Below are 27,137 nucleotides of genomic sequence, written 5' to 3'. Positions count from 1 at the left end.
AGATTACATGCAGCGATAAAACCGTGATTATCTTTTGTTCAGAGACGAAGCAAAAACAAATAATAAGGTGATTGAAAGTGTTAAAAGCCTTTTTTCTCTTCATGCTTATCAGAATCTGCACTGCCAGGAAAGACGCAAAGAGATTTTTGCTTTCAGAAAATTTCGTTTCAGTATTCTGTATCTGTATCAGTTCTTAATGAAAATTACAAAATGGTTCACACCATTAGAAAAAGGAAATGTTGAAAATTTATTTCCAGAACAATGACTGTGCTAGGGCTACTGCGAAGATTTTTAATGAACGACATCCTGATAAAAATGTTTATCATTCAGTTGGTACAAAAATTCGAGGTAACAGGATCAGTTGCAAACAAAAAACAATACCCTATAACTTTGTTAATATTCACTTTATAAAACACAAACTGCAGGTTCATAAAAATTTGAATCCATGCATACATTTATGCTACAAAACTACCCACTTTCCTGATTCGAATTCCTGATGGGGTTGCAACCCTTTCCTGGGAATTGCTAGTAGAAACAAACTTTGTATCCCAGATCAAGTCCCCCTGTAATCAAAAATCAACCTGTCTGAGTGTTTTCACAAATTCTGATTCGTTGTTGAGTTACTGAGGGTGGACACTTTTAAATGAGACACCCTGTATATCAATGAGATTATCATGTGATCACCAGATCAATATTGTAAAACTTGAAACATTATATCAGAAAAATAAATAGGATAATGTTTTTTATACTTTCAATCCGCCTCACGTCAAACTGCAACCTATTGATGCGTCATCCGAATCTTCTGAAAATAATTCTTTCCCATCTCCATTTAAACATGAAATATTTATTACAGATTCGCCTTTCTGGATGTGAAAAATCGAGGAAAAGATTCAATCGAGTTCGATACTTCCGGAAGAAAATGTTATTCAGGAAAAGACTTCCATTACAATGGAAGCTGAAGACAAAGAGCCTAATGACTTCAACGATGTTATCGTGAATTGTATTAATTCTGTCCTGAAGAAATAGCAATTCTGAAATAGAAACCTTCGTAACAAGAAGATTGATGGTTATTTCAACCAAATCCATATTCAACCTAGTTGAGGATTACATAGGCCATTACTTTATTGATTTTTGATGAGGACCATTAGGGTATAGCTTGGAAATTCCTAGTTTTTCGAGGGGTGACCATATATCAACTCAATCAATGCGTCTCGTAACAAGATGCTCCAACATTACCACCCTCAATAAAATAGATATCGATGAAAATGTGGGAACCAGTGGCGGTGCGACAATATTAACTATGGGTCAGAAGATTATGAAGAGAAAGTTTGATTGAATTGTTGTTCTTTTTGAACACGAATTCCTGGAATGATTGATGAATAAGCTCCACAAGGATAGCATCATTGAATTCGATTTTGAAATAATTATTATCTATTATTGCTATAAACAAAAAACATGTACTAGTACTAAAACATTGTAATGAATATTTATAACATATGAAGGGTGTTTTTTTTAGAGCTATAGAACTTTAAATTGCAATAAAACAACGATGGATTATTCGATTGAAATGAATTTTATTTATCAGCAAGATAATCTTGTGGCATCACATTTTAAATATGATTTCTGGCATATGAACGCCTAGGCTGGCTCGGATGTAGTCCAATCTGGACGCCCAATTTTCGATGACTTTTTCCAACATTTGTGGCCGTATATCGGCAATAACACGGCGAATGTTGTCATCCAAATAGTCAAGGGTTTGTGGCTTATCCGCATAGACCAATGAGTTTACATAGCTCCGCAGAAAGTAGTCCAGCGGTGTTAAATAACAAGATCTTGGAGGCCAATTCACAAATCCAAAACGTGAAATTAGGCGGTCACCAAACGTGTCTTTCAATAAATCGATTGTGGCACGAGCTGTGTGATATGTTGCGCCGTCTTGTTGGAACCACAGCTCCTGGACATCATGGTTGTTCAATTCAGGAATGAAAAAGTTAGTAACCATGGCTCTATACCGACCACCATTGACTGTAACGTTCTGGCCATCATCGTTTTTGAAGAAGTACGGACCAATGATTCCACCAGCCCATAAAACGCACCAAATAGTCAGTTTTTCTGGATGTAACGGTGTTTCAACATACACTTGAGGATTAGCTTCACTCCAAATGGGGCAGTTTTGTTTGTTGACGTAGCCATTCAACCAGAAGTGCGCTTCGTCGCTAAACAAAATAAAATGGACGTAGTGCGCGATACGTATTCCGCACAGAACCATTATTTTCGGAATAACTTTATGATGCAGGCATAAATCGACTAATATTTCGACGGAGTTATGTTAACAAATATCTCAACTTTTTGTGTGACATCTACGATCTATTTATTTCGACTACCACTTACCGCGACAGCCATCTATTGCAAAAAGGCGGGAGAAAAGCTGTACACCAATAATTCTATTTCAGACAAGTTACCAATGATAAAAAGTTGAAAACGATTCCAATCAATCCGAATTAATTAATTCGAATTGTTCCCAGTTTGAACGTGCAAAAATAATCATACCGCTATTATAATAACATAGAAAAATTATACATAGAACCGTTTCGAATCGATTTACAAACAATTCATTCGCACGAGCTGTGGCAAATGAAAATCTGCACTGAACCATGAAAAAAATCCGATAAACTTTTCCAGGCAATATTTTTATGCAATTTAGGTACGCATCAATAACTTAATTGGTCTCGTTTGGAAAAATTAGAAGCTGACCCAATTTCGTCGCATTACATCATAGGAGTCTCTGATAAAACAGCTGGGGGAGAATTCCCTACAGCGCTGAAAATATGGTTGTAATTGGTCCTCAGTTTCTTACGCTTAATCTGAATTGCAAATAAATGACAACCCTATTGCTGTATCAAGGAGTGAAGCTAAGTAGGTATTTCTCATTATATGAATAAAGTATATTCGAAAGCCGAAACTAAATAGCGAGAATTTGCATATTTTTCAATATTCCACGATATTTCTGTTATGATCTCACGTAACAACCCATGTATTGTCGCCTATAAATGAACTGCTGATTTGTGTTGAAAATATGTTACTCTAGCGATGATGTGAATCATATTAAAACTGAGAACTTACAAAAACTTATGAAAAACCTTTATTATTTCCTCACAGAATAACTGAATTCTAAAACCTTTTCCATCAACATTCTAAGTGGTAAGTATACATACTGCCTATAAGCCTCTGTATTAGCAATATTCACTTCTATACTCACGCAAGGTTTGAGCTTTACCTGTAATTTAGTTCGTTAACACTGAATTAACAATAATAGTATTAGGTGTACAACTTTGCTTCCGCCGTTTTGCAATAACTGGCTGAAGCGATAAGTTATAGTCGAAACAAATAGATCGTAGATGTCGTACAATAATCTTAGGTATTTGTAAACATAACGCCATCAAAATAATCGATTTTTGTCTGCACTATGAAATTATTCTGGATCAAACATGTCAGCTTGAGAGCCAAATTCTCGTCATTTGCGGGAGGTTTTAATTTTCTGTTTTGATATGAATAAATCTGCGACTGAGGCTCATCGAATGCTCTCGAATACCTATGGTGACACCACTATTAGTGAAAGAACGTGCCGAGAGTAGTTTCAACGCTTCAAAAACGGTGATTTCAACGTCGAAGACCAGCATGGCGATGAAAGAGAGAAAGTTTTCGTAGATGCAGAATTGGAGGCATTACTTGATCAAGACTCGTATGAAACGCAACAAGAATTGGCAGGATCATTGGGAGTAACGCAACAAGCCATTTCAAAACGCCTGAAAGTCATGGAAGTGATTCAGAAACAAGGGAATTGGGTGCCGTACGAGTTGAAGCCGAGAGATGTTGAACGGTGTTTGTTTGTTCGGGAACAGCTGCTTGCAAGGCAAAGACGGAAGGGATTTCTGCATCGTATTGTAACTGGACACGGAAAATGGGTTCATTACGATGATCCCAAGCGCAGAAAATCATGGGGATATCCCGGCCATGCTTCCACGTCGACGGCCAAACCTACTATTTACGGTTCTATGATCATGCTCAGTATTTGGTGGAACCAGCTACGCGTGGAGCAATATGAGTTATTAAAACCGACTGTAACAATCATAAGCCAACGCAATTAATGCGTTCAAGCCGAGTATTGAAAGACAACCGGCGCAATATAACGAGAGACATGATGAAGTGATTTTACAGCATGGCAATGCTCGACCCTATGTTGCGAAAGTGGTCAAGACATACTTGGAGACTTTGAAATGGGAAGTCCTTCTTCAGAAGTTGCTCCCTCGAACTATCACTTGTTTCGATCAATGGCACCCGGCCTGGCTGACCAGTACTTTCGGCCTTATGAAAAAGTAAAAAGTGGATCGATTCGTGAATCCCTTCAAAAGATGACCAGTTTTTTCAACGCGGGATTCGTACGCTTTCCGAAAGATGGGATAAAGTAGTGGCCAGCGATGATTCTTTGAATCATAAATGTATGACCAGTTTTCTACAAAAAAGCATTCAAATTCGAAAAAAAAACGACGGTACAAAGTTGTACGCCTATGTAGTAAACAGGAATACTCCTTCGAATAAATCTGCATTTTTGAAATAGTTGCATGGAAAGACTGAATAAATAAGAAAAATATATTCTGCATGAAAGATTGCTCGCAATATGGATGGTGAGACCAATATATCATCATTTTAGGATAGTTTCAAGTTGAGTGCTCAGTGCTTAGAAAAGGTCTGTATAATTTATACAACTGTTGACCATAATGTATAGTGAGCGTTAAATGTTTGGTTGAATTTAGATTTCATGATACTAGACCGATACAAATAGTTATTTTGTACCAAGTTCACACTTTAAACATTAAGTAATCGTATTTCCAATAAAATTTCAACAACACTTGGAAAAATTCGTATTGAATTCAAGATACTTCCATATCTGAAAAATCAAAGAAAAATTTAAAAAACTACGATATTTATTTCCTTCGAAAATAGTCAGGACTAGGATAAGAAAATCAAGCTATTACCCTGAAGTAAAACTGATCCATTTAATTTCCCTACAGCGCCACCGTACGCAATTTGGGAGTAGTGGATTGATGAGAAAGCTCTTCATTCTGTTCACGATCCTCTAGCTTGTCTCCCTTAGAGCCGGTTGAAAATTTCAAACTTCATTGGGATCAGGAACTAAACAAGCAAATCCGTCCTATGCAGCCGTTCTGAGCATACCAAAAAAAAAAAATCACGGAACCTTTAGGGGAAGTTCAATTGATTAGCGCTAACTTTTGCACTTCTTCAGAATTGAGGTCGGACGCTGCATGTGTCACAATTTTGTGGGCTTCAGAGATACCTCAAGAAAGTTCCCCGACTCATTATGGAAAAATTGGAATGACAAACTTCTTGGACATCATCAAGACGCCGAGAATATTTTGAAACCTGCGCATTCGCCAATTTGTGGGATTAAGAACAATTAATCTCTCGTTATCATTACTCTGTCAATACTGATTTGGAGCAGTCCCAACTAACTGGAGAAGCAGATCAATAAGTATTGAAGGAAAATATTCAAGAAAAATTATAGTTTAGCATACAAGTCCAACTTTTTGCATCTAGAAATAATAAATTGAGGCAGAGTAACTTGAAAAATACTTTACAATCTCTTGTATTAGATTTATTCAATTGTGATATATCCATCGTTGAAAATTAATGAATTGAAAAAATAAAGATGTTAGGATGATTATAATTGTAATTGTTTTATCTACGTTCATGAAAATATGTGATTTTTGATAGTGGTAACGTTTTTTTTTTCGAATTGTAGTTGAGAGGTTTTTTTTTCTGGTTGATATAACAGTTTTTGTCATCATTCGAATTATATCTCTACGCAAATAAATACTCATTATGGAAAAATGGGAATGACAAACATTTTGGACATCATCAAGACGCCGAGTAAATTTTGGAACCTGCGCATTCGCCAATTTGTAGGATTAAGAACAATTAATCTCTCGTTATCATTACTCTGTCAATACTGATTTGGAGTAGTCCCAACTAACTGAGAAACAGATCGATAAGTATTGAAGGAAAATATTCAAGAAAAATTATAGTTTACTATACAAATCCTTCTTTTTGCATCTAGAAAATTTGACATGGAAATTCTCCTTCGTGAGAGACTTTGCCGGTTTTTCAGATTGAATTGAATTCAGTCGTATATTTTCAACTCCCATATATATGGAATTTTATAACGACGCTTTTAAATTACAACCAATTTCATTTCAAATATCAGACGACCAAGAGCGAAGTAAAATAAACAACAAAGAAAATTTACACTACGCAAAAAAGAACAATTTACAGGAGTCCGGCTGAAAACACATAGAACGCAAATAATTTCCATTTCATTCATGAAACACCCCTCAACAGTACCAGCAAAAATATTTCTACCATTCACACGCATCACGAACATGTTTCACTGTCTATTGATCGAACTATCATGACTTCATCGTTTGCAGGATAACTCGCGGCCACGCTCACGTTCATCAATATCGTTCACTCATTTTTCTTAGTTTTTGATTCATTTTATCCAATAACAAAATTTTCAATAGTTCTGTATACTTCTGATACATGTAACAAAAAATCGTTCCAACTCAACCATGGAGAGAATCTCGAATAATGGAGTTCGTCAGGGGGGCGTTCTGTTCCACTTTCATTTATATTGCTTTCAAGAAATTCCCTCAAAAATTATAATTTCAAGTATACTGATTAGTTCTGAAGGTTGAATCAGAAATAAATGTATAAAAAATGTTCCAATGAATCCAATGAAACAATTTATAATGTACAAACTACATGATTTTTTTCGAATTGAGCACGGATAATAGGGTCATGTCACTCTGTCTTCTACCCAATTAGGTTTTATGCTCAATAGATGAAAGTTGTAGTGAAGGTTATTGCGGTTATAAATTTCTCTTGAATACAAACAGTGCGTTCATCGATCGATTGAAAATTCAAATGAATAGGTACGAAAAGACTCCTGAATATTCAATAAGTATTCTAACCTTCTACATTAAGTTTTAGAATCCTGAATTCGATTCAATTCGGAAATGAATTCGACATGTTATTTCCGATAACAATTTCAGCGCTATCGATTGCAGCCATAGGTCATTTGAAAAATATCATTTAAAATTGATAGTATTACTTCATTCAGACAGAGAATATTCAATTCACTTCTGATGTGGACTTTCAATACGAAATCAAGGTTAAATATTGATTTTACCGTAATGCATATACGATATTCTTTTTTCTGTCCCACAGAATTCAGCAGTAATGGAAAAAGCTGTTAAATTAACTGTCACTTCTATCAAATGCAACTTGTTATTATTTTAGCTCAGTACGAAGTTCCATTCCGAAGCTTTCTGATAGGTTCATTATTTTTAGGTTTTATTCCTTCAAATAATGATGGGATGCCAATAATCTAAAGAATTTAATCGTGAATAAAGTTTTATGTTTATATTATTATGTCAATATTCATAGCTCAGAAAAGAATTATTAGGATTATATGCAAAATGAAGTACAGGGATTCATGCAGAGGTAAATATAGGAAGAAATATAAATATCATGATTTGTATATTTTTGAATGTTTGTTGTTTGTTTATAAAGATAGAGATAAGTTTGATATGGGAGTTAGTTATAATTATAATATAAGAACTCAACTTTTATTGTATCCTTATCATAGATTAACCTTGAGTGAAAAAGGTCCTTATTATATGTGTATTAAAATATTCAATAGACTACCTAATTATTTTAAATGCTGTGATAGTTTATATGAATTTAAGAAAATTGTTAAGAGAATGTTAATTCATTTGGAACGTTACACTTATGGAGATTACTTTGTTTCTAAAAACTTGTTGATTTGAGTTCTTTATTCTGACGTCATTTCATCTTTTATATAGCTAATGTTGTGTAAAACTTGAAATAAAGAAAATAATCTATCTATCTATGTTTTGGTTAAATCCGCATTCCGTTTCAGGGTGCTTTTTTGACTCATCATTCTGTATTCAAGAGAAGGGTGAGAAAAATTGCATTCTCGTTGGACATCAGTTTTCCTTAGCATATTTCAGGGGCATTGTATTTCCCACGACACCGCGAGCTGAGAGTTAGAAGTGTGGTTGATATTTTGCCATAAATGTCGCTCAGTATGTTCACCGTTCAAAGGGGCAGGAGGAATGAAGTAAATGCCAAATGAAAGTTTTCTTTCGGAGTTCAACCTCTAGAGTCTAGGGTGGAGTGTCATTTGCGTGAATTTTTCTTCAGTCACGATAATATTTAATTCATTCCTGTATACCTTCCAGGGACAACTTTTTTAGTGAAAAATTGGAATTCTTACTCGGAATGAAAACAAGTTCTTCATCGGAGTTAAGATGCAACGATAGCCGAGAATGAATTTGTTATCAAAGCAGCTTTATTTTACTGGCATTACTGAATTGCTCAGAAAAACTATCTCTAAAAAATCCTTTTTTTTGCGTTACAGAGCTGAAAAAGTTTTTAAATTAAGCTAGCAATAATGAATTGAGGTAGACTAACTTGAAAGATACGATCTAACAAATTATTATTTTATTCAATTTTGGCATATCCATCATTGAAAATTAACGAATTGGAGAAATAAAAATGTTGGGATGATAATAATTGAAATTTTTTTAATCTACCTTCATGAAAATGACCGATTTTTGTCAGTGGTAACATTTTTTTTCTCGAATTGTAGTTGAGAGTTTTATTTTTTTTTCTGGAATAGTTTTCGTCATCATTCTAATTGTATTTCTACGCAAATAAATACTCACATATACGAATCGATATTTTGAAAGTTAGATTTTCTACCGATTTTTTGTAATATTTCTGCGAAAATAATCCTGAATTCTCAGCCCAATAATTAGCAAAGAGCCCAATTGAAATTTCTCTTCAGATCTCACGTAAAATGTTCAAAGTAACCTCCGAAATACATCTGAGATAAAGAACCCTTTTTAAGGAGAGGGGTTTTCCACAAAACTCCAAGATTTAAGATTGAGGGGGTTTTTTCTAGAAGGAGAAAGGCACATTAGGAATCGGTTGCGTTTATTCGAAGCCACTGTATCAATATATATGACCATTGAAACTTCCCTCGATTATAATGGATTTTTTTCTTGTTGGAAGAACGTATGAACCTTGAATGAATAAAAACTATGAAGATATTCTTTCTTCACACGAATATCCAACTGAATTCGATGGTTCATAGGAATACATTACTCTCAGCTTTGGTATATATTTTATTCACTAGAATATTGATCTGATTGCTGTCGATACATCACACTATTCAGGGTGTAGGTGGATGGTAGGTACCCTGGACGAACGTAGGATTTCATTGAAAATTTGATCCCTTGGGTAGGAATCACTGGTCTATCGATCTAAAATATTTTTAGCACTGCGGTGTTGCCGTTATTCTAGCAACTTCGATATTTCAAATGAAACATCCTGTATTTTATTGCTTTTTTCGGTTTGCCGCAGCTTCTTGATTAATTATGTATTAACTTCATTTCCCAAAGGCGTAATAATGATTTCACTTTTTTTTCAAACCGACACGTCAGTTAAAAATCCGACCCCTTCACGGTTTATGAGTTTATTATTGCTTTCAAGGTGTGTACTTTTATTGCATTACGAGCACTTCTATGTCCGAGGTTTATTATTTTCCTTCATCTATCCGCTTCATTTGACATCTGTGATTTTGCATTCGTCATCGGTAAATACTTACCCATTGTTTTCGGTGTTTTGTATCATTCTCGTCACAAAATTTCAATACTGTACTTATCGAAGAACTAAACTGAGTAATTTGCATCGAAAAATTGTCTAGGATGTGTTGTACAATTCATTGTGTTTCATTCAAATTGCAAGTCATTTGTAAATACATCATTTTGAATTTGACTATACCTACATTGTGTTCCTAAAATGGAAGTACAAATGAGAATGACAGATTTCTCGGATTATTTTAAGAAAAAAAAAGTCTTATAACATGAGTCTGAAAACGCTTTAATTTTGAGATGCAGGTGTAAAAGTTCAAGTTTTTTTCTCATAGCACCTTCCCTCAACAAAAAAATTAACTTGAATTGACATAGATATTCCAATTTAGAGTTTTCATCATGTGATATGCTATTTTAAATGGAAATCTACAGGGTGATATTGCTGCTGGAAGGGTTTCCGCTTCTTTCCTAGGAAAGTCCCCGTATCTCAAAAACAAATCGTTTGCGGACTCATGTTCATGGGACTTCTTAAAAGTTATTCACTATAATTTACCTTCGTAACTCCGATTTAGGAACACTCAGTTTAAGATGAGAACAATCGAATTGGTAATAAAAAAATTATTTCGAGTAATTTGGTTCAAACTTTAACCTCATTTTCTCACATTACAGATATGAGTACGCGTTTTCGTCAAGAAGAAAAAGATCTACGCCCTTGTCATTACCTTCGAAATGTATCCTGAAGAAGCCACAGTGTTGGCGAAATAATTGTCGCAAACATTGAAATAACTTCAATTTATTTATAATGATTTTTCCATCAAGTATGTACCGAATCCATTTAATATCTTGTAGGTAAATTGAGTGATTATAAAAGTAATTTGAAGGTTGATGCCTACGAATTTCAACAAGCGTTTAAAATCTCTTGACTAAGGGAATGAGACACAAAGTACAATAATAGACGTCAATGGCCTATTTAAGGATGCCAAAGTGAGATTAACATCCAACGAAGCTCTTTCGCCAGATCTCATATTACAAAATTAATAATTCAATCGCTAGCAAATGCATTTCATCCTCAACTACTCAATTCTTCAACCATCTTGCTTGAATTCAATATAATATCAAAGTGATTAAATCTTCATTTTTTTTCAAGGGTAAATTGGGGTTCAGCAGTTGCAGCGAAAATATGTTGACGTTAGTGTTAGGTAGACGACGTTTTATAATCGAGATTGATGCTTTCGTGTTCAAACCGCTAAAGACCCTGTCCAGAATGAACGTTAGAGATTAAAACCAACGACTAATTTGAATTTAATGATAACTGATTGTGCAGTTTGTTTAATACTTATGCGGGACGAGTGCTATAAGATAGTGATGTGCTTGCGTAATCGTTCAACATTTTTTTTTCAAGGAAATTTCATGCAGACCTGAATTTTTCAAGATGTTTGCGATTTTATTGAAAAGATGGAAGGGGTTAATTGATATTTTTTGAGAAATATTGGTGCGAAAATATCCATATTATATGTGCTTGATAAACATCATTTTAAAAATCAGTAAAATAGCACAATTCATATATCAATAAGTCCAGAGCATTACTAGTTGTCTTAGATATTCGACTTGTCAATATAGTGATATTCAAGAGTAACGAAAGTACTCCAAGTGTAACTTTTCAATCCCTATTCTGTAAAAAGATTCGAGATGGGGACACGAAAGTTGATACACAAATAATCAAGAGGCTATTTGAAATATCGTTAGTACTTACTTATCGATATAAGCGGTAACACAGCAGCGCTGAAAATATTTTAGATAGCGGTGATTACTATCAAGATACCAAATTTTTAATAAAATCCTCATTTTTGTTCTTCGTAAAAGTCCAGGTGGCCATCGACCGTGGCCCATCCTGTATAGGTGACAAATTAAAAGTCTATATACTGAAAATAATATTTGTGGCTTAACATTCCTAGAAGCTCTAAAACAAAATGGACACAATAAAATTGTGTCAATTCAACAACCAAGTTGAATTTTAAATATTTTTCTGTGAACCATTTATTGCTGCATTTCCCAGGATCCAATGTTAGTAACATGTAAGTACTAACCTGCATATTAAAGTACACATGGTATTCCTAAATTGAAACTACAAAGGAATATGAGAAATTCTTCAGATGATTTGAAGAAGAGAAAGTCCCATAAACATGGTCCGCAAACGCTTAATTTCGAAAATACTTTTTCTTGTTTTTACTTATTGTGATTATTATACGATGAGAAAAAAAACTTCAAAACAAAGCTATTGCTAGCCCATGTTTATACTATTTAATCATTGAAATTTAAACCCGATCAGGAAATTATGGACATCAAAAATAGATTGAGTATATTAGGGATTATTATGCATTATCATCCTGAACTAAAACCACTTTATAATAATACCAAGAAAAACTATCAAAAATTACTGGCAAAGAAGAGAACTGAAAAATATGAAATAAGTATATCCCAATCTGATGATAAAATGAAAACAATGTGGAATATTTTCAATGAAATTACGGGTAGAGATAAAGTAAATGACACTTTCATCAGTGGAAATCCTGAAAGAGTTGCTAACATGTTCAATGAATACCTAACAACAAATGTACCTATTTTGCCCGTAAACATATCATCATGTGATATCCCAAGAGCTTCACGATCGATATTTTTGACACCTGTTACACCTAGAGAAATAGAAGAACTGAATCAACAAATTAAAAATAAACATTCTAGTGGAGATGATGATATACCTATCAGTTTGATAAAATTTTGTATACAAAATTTAGCAGAAGTACTATGCTACATAATTAACAATTCCCTCACATATGGTATTTTTCCTAGTCAATTGAAGACAGCTGTAATTACACCAATTTATAAAAAAGGTGATCGCGAGTCGCTTGGAAACTACAGACCCATCAGTGTACTACCAAGTTTCTCAAAATTTTTTGAAATGGCAATGTGTAACCGTCTAGTTAACTTTCTATTGGAGAACAATATACTGAATGATAACCAACATGCATACATAAAAGGAAGATCCATAATGACAGCTACTATTCAATTCACTGAAAATATAATCAAATCGTTCGAAAATAATGATATACTTCTAGGAATATTTTTGGATCTCTCAAAAGCGTTTGACTGCCTAAATCGACCACTTTAGTTGGCAAAAATCGAAGCTTATGGAATAAGGGGAACTGCTTTGAGATGGTTCGAATCATATCTGAATAATAGAAAGCAAAGGGTTAAAGTCATGAAAAACGGAAAAACTACAAAATCTCACATAAAAACCAATTATACCGGTGTACCTCAAGGAAGCATATTGGGCCCTATTTTGTTCATTTTGTTCATCAATGATATGGAACGAGCATTGATGTCCGATTCGAGTCTTCTCACCAATTATGCAGATGATACAAATTTGTTGGTTGCTGGATCTACCTACCCAAACTTAATAAATGAAGCCAGTACTTCGTATGATAAAATCGGAAACTGGATTGAAAGGAATGGTCTTCTTTTGAGTCAGGAGAAAACTACCACTATTCTCTTTAGAACCAAACAACAGAATATCACAACACCATCTCAGATACAACTGTCAAATTTGAGCATCACACCTGAACATTGCACTAAATTTCTTGGTATGCAAATTGATGAACATCTAAACTGGAACAACCACATTATAGGTACAGGAAAAAAACTAAATTCAGTCAGCTATAGTATAAGAATAATTAGTAAATATTTAAATGAAAATTGTTTGAAAATTTTTTATTTCACTAATTTTGAAAGTGTAATGAGGTTCGGTTTGATTTTCTACGGATCGGATTCAGGAGTGTTGGAGATTTTCCGTATACAAAAAAGAGTCATAAGAACTATATTTGGACTCAAATACAGAGAATCATGTAGAGGTTTATTTAGGAAAAATCAGATTATGACAGTATTTGCATTGTATATATATGAATGTTTAGTTTATTTATTCAAGAATAGAAATAAGTTTGTATACAGTAGTTCCGTCCATGATTATAGTACTAGACATGTAAATATTCTTTATCCTGAACATAGATTAGTCAAATATGAGAAACATCCAACATATGCCGCAATAAAATTTTTCAACCAATTACCAGATGATATAAAAAAAAGTACAACACTCAATAAGTTTAAAAATGATGTAAGAAATATACTCATTAACATGGAACCTTATTCCATTCATGAATACAACATCAAAGAAGTGAGGATTTAACAATTCTGTTAGTTTGACACTATTCCATCTAATGTACTGTATTGTATGTAATGTATTATATTGGGCATTCTTTCGGAATAAAGATCATTATTATTATTATTATTATTATTATTATTATTATTTTATTTTTTTTTTGATGAAATGATACAAAGAATCTGTTATTTATCTTTGTACCATCAAAGTAGGAACACCCTTCATTGAGTTTCATTTCAAAAATTTCAGTTATTCAAAATAAACAACCTAAAAAAGCTATTATGTTAGAAAGCAATTGTTATTAAAACAATTAAAAAGTTGCAATAGAATATCTTTAATTTTGATCATTTTCCATCATCTTAAACCAAATATTTTCATATCCCGAAATGTATTCAACATAAATAGCGTAAAAGATTATTCTGGTTTATCTAGTTCAATAGTATGAGATATATTTGGATCTTGTTTCTCTGATTGATTCGAATTCATGATTTCACGAAATTCCCCAGTGTCTGTGGATGACATTCAATCGATAATGTGACGTTTATTAATCCTGTGAAAAGATAGGAATACAACTGAACTCACAGGATGTCAAATGTTATCTTCTATACGTATTTAGATATAGACTAGATTGAAGTCTGCAATTGACAGTGCTCCATGATTACTGCGCCTTGAAATTACAATGAACCTGGAGCTCTACAAATTAGGGTCGATCAGAATGAATGCATCCGAAATTGAGTCTTAATATTTTTCATTTTGTGATATCGCCAGCTGAATCACTTGGGACAAACTGGAATTGGTTCATTTAGATCGAGATTTTTTCTAATCGTTTTGTTGTGAAAAAATAAGCATTCCATTCAAAAGCAATTTATTAGAATGTAACAGAAAGAAAGAATGAGAAAAGCACTAACTGAAATCAGATGTTTTGGCTCGCGTTTTCATAGTTACATTTATGCAATTTTTTCTAGAAGTTTCATGTGAACTTTCGAAACGTTGTTATTACAACGATTTGTATCGTTTGGTCTTGTTACTTCGATGGTTGATTATTATATGTTATTATATTAAGACAGTGCTAGTATTGAATCCATACGATTTTTAGTTAGTACCAACCTTCAATCGATACGTGTCAAAATTTGACAGCAGTCCGATCATTTGTTTGTGAGATATTGCGTTGTGAGTGTAGCTACTTTTTTATTTGAAAAAAAATTGAAAAAAAATAATTTTGTGTGCTGATAAAATTTTGCTTTTTGAAGGAAAAAAAACAGTCGAAGCAAAATATTGGCTAGATAAAGAGTTTCCGGGGTCTGCACAAGGAAAATCAACCATCATTGATTGGTATGCTTAGTTTGAACGTGGTGAAATGAGCACCAAAGACGGCGAACTCAGTGACGCCCAAAAGTTCACAAAATAATTTTGAATGACCGTGAAGTGGAGTTGATCGAGATAGCAGACATTGTGGAGATATCTTCTGAACGTGTAAATCATATCATTCAGCAATATTTGTACATGAGAAAGCTGTGTGCGAAATGGGTGCCGCGCTAGCTCACAATCGATCAAAAGCAACAATGTGTTAATGATTCTGAGCAGTGTTCGAAGCTGTTTTAGTGCAATAAACCTGAATTTTTGCGTCGATAGGTGATAATGGATGAAACATGGCTCCATCTTTGCACTCCAGAATCCAATCGACAGTCAGCTGAGTAGACTGCACACGATAAACCGAATCCAAAGCGAGGAAAAACGCATGAGTCAGTTGCCAAGGTTATGGCATTAGTATTCTGGGATGCGCAAGGTATAATATTCATTGATTAACTCCAAAAACGCCAGACTATCAACAGCGATTATTATATAGCGTTATTGAACAGTTTGAAGGATGAAATCGTTGAAAAACGGCCCCATTTGAAGAGAAAAAATGTGCTGTTTCATCAAGACAATGCGCCGTGTCACAAATAAAGGAGAACAATGGCAAAATTGTATGAATTGGGTTTCGAATTGCTTCTACGTCCACCGTATTCGCCAGATCTGACCCCCAGCGACTTTTTCCTGTACTCATCTCAGACCTCAAAAGAATGCTCGCTGGAAAGAAATTCAGCGCCAATGAAGAAGTAATCGCCGAAACTGAGGCCTATTTTGAAGCGAAAGACAAATCGTACTATAAAAATGGTATCGAAAAGTTAGAAGATCGCTATAATGGATGTTTGGCCTTCGAAGGCAACTATGTTGAATAATAATAGCGAATTTTGCCAGAAAAACGTGTTTTACTATGGTAGACCGGGGACTTTTCAATTTGGCCTGTTACATATACTGTCACCAAATCTTGAGAGAAGAGCATGCTGCGTTCAAATTTGGAATAGGAAGAATTTTTTATAATAAAAGCCGTTTCTCCTCCTCCTTGGTTTTTTGTTGTTTTTTTTTTTCTGTAATAAAGGAAAATTGGTTAGATTGCTATTCCTGGTTCTTCTTGTATCTATGTATGTATTTTTCGTATAAAAAAATTGAATTGAATTGAATTTGTTGATTTCAGACAAAATGTATATTAATATTTATTTCTGGAGTATTTTTGGATCTTTATGTACAAACAAAAAGTGATCGAATAGATTCGAAAATAAATTTGGCAAACAAGGAACAAGCGTACATAATCATGTTCACTCAGAAAAAAGGACCCTTTCCCATGGTGTGATGAACCACGTACGTTTATAAACTTCCTTGTTGTTCAAAAGCAATCGATGGCAATTTGCGAGAAACCCCAACAAAAGCGCAACACTTCCAGATTTCAGGTCTCTACACGGATTAGGTATTTGATAATCTGATAAACTAAATATCCAGCCTCTGAACAGAAACCTATTAGCGAGAATCTATGTGTACGTTCAATTTGAAGCGTATCGTTTGGTCCTACGCTGATCCAAGATGTGAAGAACCCCTCCCCGTGGAGATATAAAATTGGTAGCTTTAATATTCTGCATCCATTTCAGGCAGTAGACATTTTGGGAGAACAAGATAAGATTGAATTTTTAAATTGTTTACTTTGCGTAAACTTCGCTGTCAAGTCTGAAAGCAGGGAATGTAATATATTGACAATAAAGGTAACCCTGCCTCAGTAGAAACATATTATTCTAACAGTTCAACCTATTAATTAATTCACGACATGGGGCGCCTATAGTAGGAAACATTCAACGAGTTTGTACCTTTCATGAAAATAGATACATAAATATCGTTTGTTCAGTTCATAAATGAATCGTTGAATTCACACTGTTGACCTATGAAATGTTGATTTAAATTGTTTCAGGCTAATCTAAAAAAAAACAAACGGCCAATGGCTTTTAGGAGGGCATAAAAAAATCAGTTGGTCTCTATATGTATATGAAGGTAAATATCAAAAACCTTGCAAAATTCCATAAATAACTTTTGATATACAGAGAGTTTTCTTTGCTAAAAATAAGGTCTGTTTTTTTTCAAACACATTGCGTTGTGTGTGTAGCTACTTTTCTTATTTGAAAAAAGACGAAAAAAAAAGAATTTCGTGTGCTGATAAAATATTGCTCTTTGAAGGGAAAAAAATCAGTTGAACAAAATCTTGACTTGATGGAGAGTTTCCGTGGTCTGCAGCAGGAAAATGAACCATCATTGATTGTAATGCTAAGTTTAAACGTGGTGCAATGAGCACCGAAGACGGCGAACGCAATCAACGCCCAAAAGAGGCTGTCATCGATGAAAAAATCAATAAATTTCACAAAATAATTTCCGTAAAGTGAGGTTGAGCGAGATAACAGACAATGTGGAGATATCATCTGATCGTGTACATTATATCATTCATGAATATTTGTACATGAGAAAGCTGTGTGCAAAATGGGTGCCTCACGAGCTCACAATCGATCAAAAGCAACAACGTGTTAATGATTTTGAGCAGTGTTGAAAGCTGTTTAAGTGCAATAAACCTGAATTTTTGCGTCGATTTGTGATAATGGATGAAACATGTCTCCATCATTTTACTCCAGAGTCCAATCGATAGTCAGCTGAGTGGACTGCACACGATGAACCGAATCCAAAGTGAGGAAAAACGCAAGAGTAAGTTGGCAAGGTTATGGCATTAGTATTCTGGGATGCGCAAGGTATAATATTCATTGATTACCTCCAAAAGTGTCAGACCATTAACAGCGATTATTATATAGCGTTATTGGATCGTTTAAAGGATGAAATCGTAAATATACGGCCCCATTTGAAGAAAAAAAAGTGCTGTTTCATCAAGACAATGTGCCGTATCACACATCAATGAAAACAATGGCAAAATTGCATGAATTGTGCTTCGAATTGCTTCTGCATCCACCTTTTTCGCCAGATATGGTCCACAGCGACTTTTTCCTGTTCTCAGACTCAAAATAATACTCCCTGGAAAGAAATTTAGCGCCAATGAAGAAGTAATCGCCGAAACTGAGGCCTATTTTGAAGAGAAAGACAAATCGTACTACGTACTATTGCCCTCGAAGGCAACCCTGTTGAATACTAAAATCGAATTTTCCAAAAAAAAATGTGTTTTCCTATGGTAGACCGGGGACTTTTCAATCGGACTGTTACATGTTTATTTTCAGAGAAATTATTATATCCAGGCTCTATTATGTAATTTGGGTTAGTTCTCAGATTCAGTTCAATGAAGTTGGTATTTTCGATCTGGAAAAGTTTTAAAATACAAAACGCTGGATGGGAAAAGTTGTATAAAAAAAGAAAAAATTTCTGAACGTACTTCTGTTTCATGTTAATTGATTTTTTTAATTATTTTATGGTTTTCTTGAATTGTAGTATTGACAATTTAATGTTTTTTTTTTCTTTTAGTTAATACTAATTATCATCATTGATAATTCTAGGCAAGTGAATATGTATATCAAGAGTAAGAGCTCTAATAGAAATCTATAATAAACAACATTCACAAAGTAATATAACCTACAATTTTCTTCGTGACTATTCTATCTTCTCATAAGTGACACTTATGGAATGTATGCTTCCCTATCCATTTTTCCTACCCAGCAATGTCATCAATTCGAATCGATGGAAACCAATAGACATGGAAAATTCCACATTATTCTTCCCTAGTGAGGGTGGCTTTTCCTTCCCTCATCGTTAAATCTGTTCCGTAGAGAAAAACATATGCGAAAATGATATTTGTTATCGACTGCTTCGCTTTCGCAAATAATTGTCACAAAAACATGACGAACGTAATAAAAAAAGTCTCTGAGAGACGGGGGCTCTCAGAACAAACGAAAATCGATTACTATTGAGCACTAATTTTCCAGCAGGTTGTTATCTGATGTGGGCAGACTGATATAAATGACCCAACGCTTATGTTTATACTTCTTTTTCTTCCAGCCAACTAAACTGGCCTAAATTATTCATTTGACGAATAATACACCTCATTCAGCAAAATTGATTTTGGCTTTCTTTAACTTGCTTGCTTATAGAAGATTGACTCGTTATTTCACCGAATAATTCCTGCGAGATGAATTTATCTTACATTTATTTTTCTCAATTGAGCATTATTTTTCAGTAGGGAAGACCGAGAATAGAAACTAGTGAAAAGATTGAGGTTTCCTACTCAAATTAAATACTTAATTATTCTTTTAGTCAATTTAACCCAGGCTAAGATGAATTCTAAGACATAGGCTTAAATAATTTTTTTAAATTTTTTATTATAGTTCAAAGTTGTGGCCTTCTGGGACACTGTTTTGGTCAACCATCCCTAGTCATCCTTACACACGAGGGTTACTATTTATGTATTGAGAATACAAAAAATACACAAGCAATTTCGATGCAAAATATTTTCACTGCTTTTCAAAATGATCGCCTTTAAAATCTAACACATTTGCATGCGATTGAACCATCATTCGAAAAATTTTTTCCAGTCAGAAGATGGTAGTTCTGAAACGTGCATTTTGCAGGCCTCAACCGTATCTTCGTTCGATGAAAATTGTTGTCCACGAAGTTTATTTTTAATTTTTGGGAAGAGGAAGAAGTCATTCCGTGCCAAGTCAGGGCTGTAAGGCGGATGACTCATCAATTCGATTTTTTTGTGCGTACAAATACTCATTCGTTGCATTTGATGTGTGTGAGCTCGCATTGTCATGATGCAAGATGATTCGTCGTTTGGGTTTGTTTTTCTCATTTTACCGAAAGCTTCAGGCAAAGAAATGGTTTCATACCACTCTGAATTGAAGGTCTTTTGATTTTCAAGAGCCATAATTGCTACAGGACCAGTTTTTGTCAAGAAAGAAGCCACTTCTTGCTTTTTAACGCTTCGAGAACGAGCAATTTTATTGGCTTTGCTTCACATTGAAACACCCAAACTGCCGACTGACTTTTTCTGTCTCGTATGAATAAATCCACAACTCGTCACCTGTGACGATGTTGTATACCGCTTTGGATGCACCACAGTTTTATTTCGTAATCATTTTACGGCACCAATCGGCACCAGCAATTTTTTGAACATCATTCAAGAAATATGAAATCCAACTTGCACAGAACTACTGAACACACAAATGTTCTTGCAAAATCTTATGTATGCTAGTCATACTAATGCTTAAGCATCTTTAGATTTCCTGATATGCCATATGACGATCTTCTACAATGAGTTTTTGCACAGCTTCATTATTTTCTGGCACAACGACTGATTCTGGATAATCTTCTTTAACTTCATCCGTGAGAGAACTACGTCCACGTGCGAATTCAGTGTACCAGCGATATACAGTGGCTTTAAATGGTGCTTCATCGCCAAAAGTTGAATTTAGTTGATAGATACATTTTTCTTAAGTTAGACCACTTCGAAAGTCATGATTCATAACTCGAAAATATTCACGAGTTGATTCCATATTTTGGCAGAGATGAAATTTTCCATCTACTGTAAACAACTAAAATTATGCTCATACGTCAAAACGGAATGAGTACTTACAACACAAAAATGTCAAATTTTACGATGTCAATATCAGATTTCACCTGACAATATCAGTGTTGTCAATTCTAAATACATAAATAGTAGCCCTCGTAACAATTTTTTGATTTTCTATAATAACTTAATGTTGTGCCTCCTAGGAGACTAGTTTTTCTGTTTTTACTCTAAGAAAATAAGTTTTTAAATTGAAATTCGATCAACTATCCACAATCATCCCTAGATACTTCAAAATAAGGTGAAAAATTGATTGAGTTGATAAATCCTCTGTCAAATTATCAAACATAAATCATACGCTTGAATTTCCGGAAATAACGTGTCATTGATGACAGAATAAGATCGTTTCTCATTCGTTTATGTCTTCATGTAGAAACTCACTAATGTTTTAATGGATATGGCATTATAACATAAGTGGTTAATGAAACATTATGTGGAAACTTCAACAGGCAGCTGCACAACAGGGAGAAGTAGAACTCGTAGACATATGTATGTACAAGACGGTACGTCAAACACAACAGCACATTTTAGAATTCAGTCTACCGTAGCAATTTAGATGCCGCAGCTTTTAAAAATGTTTTCCTTTCCAACCCGACTTTCAACCCTTAAAATACGGTAAACACTCATTCGGAAGATAAATTCAATGCTGCATCATAAGAGTATATTTTTGAATTTATATACCCGGTGTCCCAAGTTAGCGTATACAGGCAATAGATAGCTTATTTGACAAGATAATGAAAAAGTTGTTTTGGATCACATCGAAGTACCTACCCAATGATGTATAAAAAAGGTTGGTACATTTAACAGCCCTATGGTAGCTACCCCTCAATAACACGCAATTCTCACTGACAATTTACAGGGAATGTCATTTGAAAATAAAAAATGAGGGGTAGCTACCACAGGGCTGTCAAATGTAGGAATCTTTTTGATACATTATTGGAAATGTATTATACTTTGATGTTATTCAAATATTTGTTCATTCTTATTATCTTGTCAAATAATTTAGATATTATCTGTATACGATAACTTGTGACAACCGGTATAGATATTTTTTTTGGTATAGAATAATGATTCACGATTAAACTAACAACGAAAACTTCCGCAATCGTCTCATGAAGAAAAATTCTCTTTACTTTTAACAAGAGTGCAAACTTCAGGTTAGTGCTTTTCCCATTTTTAAGTACTCGTTAATGGACATAATCCAAAAAATAAACTTAAAATATTCAAGAACATCATATAGCTATAAAATAATATTTCCAATAAACAAAAAAATCGAACAATATTTCCATAAGAAAAACTTGCGACGTGAAACTGATCGCTTGAATATATATTCATAAATTTAATCTTGATACAAAATTTCAATTGATCGCTTTCCATAAACCATAAAAAAGCATAGAATAAAGAAAAATTTCGCCAAATCTTTCCTAATGACAGACCCGTCTGGTTGAAATTTAGTTTGTATGATGGGAGTAATCAATCGAATGTTCATGTCGAATCTCTGAAGAATATGGTCATTATTATTATTAGTACAAAATAGATAAAAGAGAGTGAAAAATACAGGAAAAAAATTATGTTAATAATAATATGTTTCGGTATTGCCCATAAATATGTTCAGTAAGCAAAATGATGAATTAATTCCAATAGGCTTTTTCACACTGGAGTTATGTGGTCTCTAAGAGCACAAGAGGTGCATGTGTGAACAAGCGCTCAAAAGCTCCTGATTTTGCCTTAGTACTTTTCTCACATTTTTCAAGATAGACCGATAATTTTTGAAGACTATTTATCTATTGGAAAGCTTATCCTCATGAAATATTTGGGATCGCTGAACGTTAGATTTGAAAAAAAGTCAAAAAAAATTCATGAAACCTTCATGAGAAACGCATTTTTTAAGATTAATTTTTAAGTTACAGAATTTTGATTACTATTTATACATATATGATTTAATCTAAACTATTGGAATAAATTTAAGGATCAAAATAAAATTCGAGAATTTTAGCGGTTTTTTAAATAGCTGTATTTTCGATGATAATGGTCGTATCTCAATTTGAAAAAAAACTTTTTGAAGCTTGAAATTTATAGTTTGGAGATCTCATAATGAAAAAATTTTCCAAGCAACGTGTAGCGCTCAATCCTAATGAATACTGTATCTAAAATTTCTGCGAAATTTTTTCAGTTTTTATTTTTGGCCTACAGACTTGAAAACTTTTTTTCCAACTCAACCACTATATGGATGAGATAACATGTTCATTCAGCTTCAATATCCTTTTTTCAAAATTCAGATACGAGCACTTCTCGCTGAAATATCGAACTTTGAATTGAAAAGGACCTTTTTGTCTCTAACCATCAATATCTCACCAATCAATGATTGCAGAGAAAATTTAGGGGATGTTTTGAAATCTTGAATGAATTGTTTACAAAAAACAGCTATGGTATTTTCGGAAACAAATGTTTTTCGTTCTCTACATTAATTTGAAAAGTTGATGAAAAAAGGGCTTTTAGAGGCTTTTTGGGTAATCAAGCGCTAAATTGAAAATATCAAAAAGCCATCAATGTTGAGTATGCGTTTTACAGTTCGATATCACCACAAAAATCCCAGATAATTTCAATTCAAACCATGGAGCGGTTTTTCGTTTCATTCGATCAAATTTCAAAAAATTGTGATCGAAAATACAGCCATTTGAAAAACCGCTAAAAATTTCGAATTTTATTTTGATCCTTTAATTAATTCCCCTAGTGTTTATGTCGAATGACAAAAAAATTATGTAAAATAGGTGAATTCTAAGAAGTTCATCTCAGTTTTGTATTTTACCTTCTCATCTATTTATTCTCCTCCAATTCCCATCATACAAAACTGCAACCTCAACATTATCAAATTAGCATGATTGTAACTTTCGCAGAAGTTCTTGAAACAACTTTGTTCCCGATAATTGCAGACTAAACCGTATGCCTTCAATATTCAAAGTTGAAGAAACAGTTGTCAACGGTTTATAATTTCAACTATTCCTCCGCGAAATTTTCTCCAAAAATAGTTGAAAAACAAATTTTCAAAAAATTATCAAAAACTCACCAATGAAAACCAAAAGGAAAAAGGGGAGATATCTGTCACTTCGTATCAACATGAGGCTACAGGTATCCTTAAAAACTCATTTAGAAGGAACACTGGACGAACGTATTTCGCGGCAAAGTTCGTACGGAACTGCGTCCTCACATGCGTCGCGGAAGGCAGGAAGAGCTCGAAGCTTTCTTGCCCACAAGCTACTGGCAATTGTCATGCCGGTTTCAAATTATGTAAGGTAGAAGCGTTAGTACGGCGATGGGCGCAGTGCGCGGAGAAGGATCAGGATCAACCAGACGAAAATGCGGTCGAAATCCTGGATTTATAGTGCATTCCGCGACTTGAATGCTTCCTGCTTTCTTATGCACAACTTTATTCCGGTCCAACGCAACATCAGCTAGATGTAAAGTACGCTGAACTTCTCAGATTTTCGGGGTTATGATTCGGACATTCACATACACTGTGAAGTATGGAACAAATTCATTTTTTAGCTAAACAGATCATTTTAAGAAATAAATAAATAAATAAAAAATAAATAAATAAATGAATAAATGAATAAATAAATAAATAAATGAATAAATGAATAAATACATAAATGAATAAATAAATAAATGAATAAATGAATAAATACATAAATGAATAAATAAATAAATGAATAAATAAATAAATAAACTTTATTCACCAAGTACAAACACTCATGAATAATATTCCCATCAACATGATTACATGGGTTGTCAGTATAAATAATATATTCACATAAAAACGTGCATCAAATACTTGAAAAAAATAATTATATCAAAAAGTTAAAGTTAAAAAATGAGTCAAAAATATTCACAAAAATACACACAATCACATACATAAGAGTTTATCATTCCAGAATTCCTCGAGTGAATAATATGCTTTCTTCACTAAAATCTTATTCAGTTCTTTTTTCAATTTGGACCTTGTCAATTTTTTCAACATTTCCGGTATTTCGTTATATATCTGTAATGCTTCATGATTATAATAACAATATGATGAATAATCCTGATACACGTCGATTTTTTATTTTAATTCACCCTATTTTGAAAAAATAATGTAATATACAGGGTGAATTACCGTCATTTTTTTTTAAGGAACACCCCCATTTTGTCTCAATTTTCCGATTACTCTAGCTGAGCTGATTCCAAAAATATACTGATTCCAATTGGCACAGAGTGGATAAAAATAATAAATTAAATCTTAGCAATAATTGAAACATTCACGAATACCAAAAATATTGTAGTACTAAACTGTCCATAAACACCAATAAATTACTAAACAAATAATGCCATTTCACAAAAAACTAGAAGACTATGTTTTTTTTTTGAATTGATAAGAAATAATTTTTTTCATATTCTGTCTGCTAGACCACAAATACCAAACATGTTTGGAAACAGCTCATTTTTATTAATCTAAAAATATAACAAACTACAGGGTGTTACATTCAAACCAATTGCCGCTAGACAATAAGTATTTTTGATAATATTGTTAATTTAACTAATAAAAAATGCTACGCGTTACTTTATGAGCACGCACAAAACTATTGTATTTTTGTCCACCCTGTACCAATTGGAATCAACATGTGTTACATTTTTGGAATCAGCTCAGCTAGAGTAATCGGAAAATTAAGACGAAATGGGGGTGTTCCATTTGAGAAAAAATGACGGTGACGTCATTACTCGAAAGTAATTCACCCTGTATATTAGATTATTATTTTGAGATACGGGAAATTGAAATAAAAAATCGACGTGTTTCAGGATTATTTCTTAAAATGGTCTGTTTAGCTAAAAATGACTATGTTCCATACTTAACGGACACAGTGTTTACAGTGTGGAAAAGCCGAATGGAATAAAGTTATTAACTTTTGGTTACTGTATCGGGTGTCCTGAATTCGTTGTCTAGTGAGGGGATATGAGAACCCCCCTTGAGCTAGAAAAAAATGTAGAGAACATTTTCGGGATCGATTTTTGAGATTATTATTTTGGAGGAAATCGCTACCTCCTAAATTCAACTGTTTTGAGGTTATAAAAGAAAAAACATGAAACATCTAACAGGCTCTTTTTCAGTAGAAACCATTGGTGTTATAATTTGTTTTTTATTGCTATTAGTTTTAAAATAGTACTACAAACTAGTATTGTATTGAACGTAAACCATAACTATTTCCATAATGAATAAAATCGCTTAATTTTTCGCTTCTCAAAAATATATTACTTCATATACAAGGTGATTCACCGGGATGGCCTATTAGACTTTCATGGAAAACTAATCATAATTTTGAGCTGAAAATTTGCATATTGGGGTTTGAGACCATGATCTTCCTCCCTGAAATATTTTCAGATTTTTACAACACTCCCAACGAAAAATTCATTATAATCCATGAAATGTTGAATTCAATTATTCAAACATCGAATTTTAGTTTTTTTCAGACTACTGCGGTTGTTCCTCATTTAAAGTTCTTCGTCGATTACTCTTAAAGTAGGTATTCATTCTAGGTATGAGGTTTGCTTAAGTGGCCCCCACTATTTTTGTACGTTGAATCGACTGACGTAACAAAAATATAGGTTGTAATTTGAAAATCTTGAGTTTTGATGAATTTGAGTTGTCAAAGTTCATGATCTTCTTATGAACACCCTGTACATTTTTGGTCCAAACCACAAACAGTCTTATGATACTACGTATTTGTAAAATCGAAAAAGAAAAAAATTTATTCAAAAAAAGCTTTTTCTGCCGAAATATTTAAAAAAATTTGAGTCCTCATCGCCACAATTTTTTTCATAAGAACCCCATTAACTCATGAGCCGTTGAGTTTTTACCGAAGGTATGGCATATTACCGTAATTGGGTGGGCCATTTGAAATAAGGAAGTACTAGTCTGTTTCCAGTATAATCGAAAGTTGTAAAGATCTCAAAATATTTCAGGGAGAAAAATCATTGTCTCAAACTCAAAAATGAAAATTTTTAGCTCAAAATTATGATTAGTTTTTAATAAACGTCTGAAAAATCATCCCGGTGAGTCATCCTGTATATTTATGAAAAATCCAGAAACAAGTCAACTTGAAAAATTAATTATAATTCATGAAAAGTCACAGACTACTCCACATAGTGAGGAATTGCGTTTTTTTTTCATTCAAAGCTCTTCCTTCTTAACTTTTGAAGAATTAATTCTAGG

General features: G+C 33.5%; 1 protein-coding gene across 1 annotated transcript in view; it reads right to left on the bottom strand.

Moving 5' to 3' along the window:
- Positions 1 to 24,136, bottom strand: part of LOC123685686 — a 290,795-nt gene extending 266,659 nt beyond the window's left edge. Inside the window, exon 1 of the mRNA XM_045625493.1 lies at positions 23,961 to 24,136. Within this exon, the coding sequence (XP_045481449.1) occupies positions 23,961 to 24,012 (52 nt within the window). The 5' untranslated portion in view covers positions 24,013 to 24,136. The remainder of the gene's footprint in view (positions 1 to 23,960) is intronic.
- Positions 24,137 to 27,137: the final 3,001 nt, after the last annotated feature.

The sequence above is a fragment of the Harmonia axyridis genome, chromosome X, assembly GCF_914767665.1.
Source record: "Harmonia axyridis chromosome X, icHarAxyr1.1, whole genome shotgun sequence".
NCBI lineage: Eukaryota > Metazoa > Arthropoda > Insecta > Coleoptera > Coccinellidae > Harmonia > Harmonia axyridis.
This window is presented reverse-complemented; position numbering and strand designations above follow the sequence as displayed.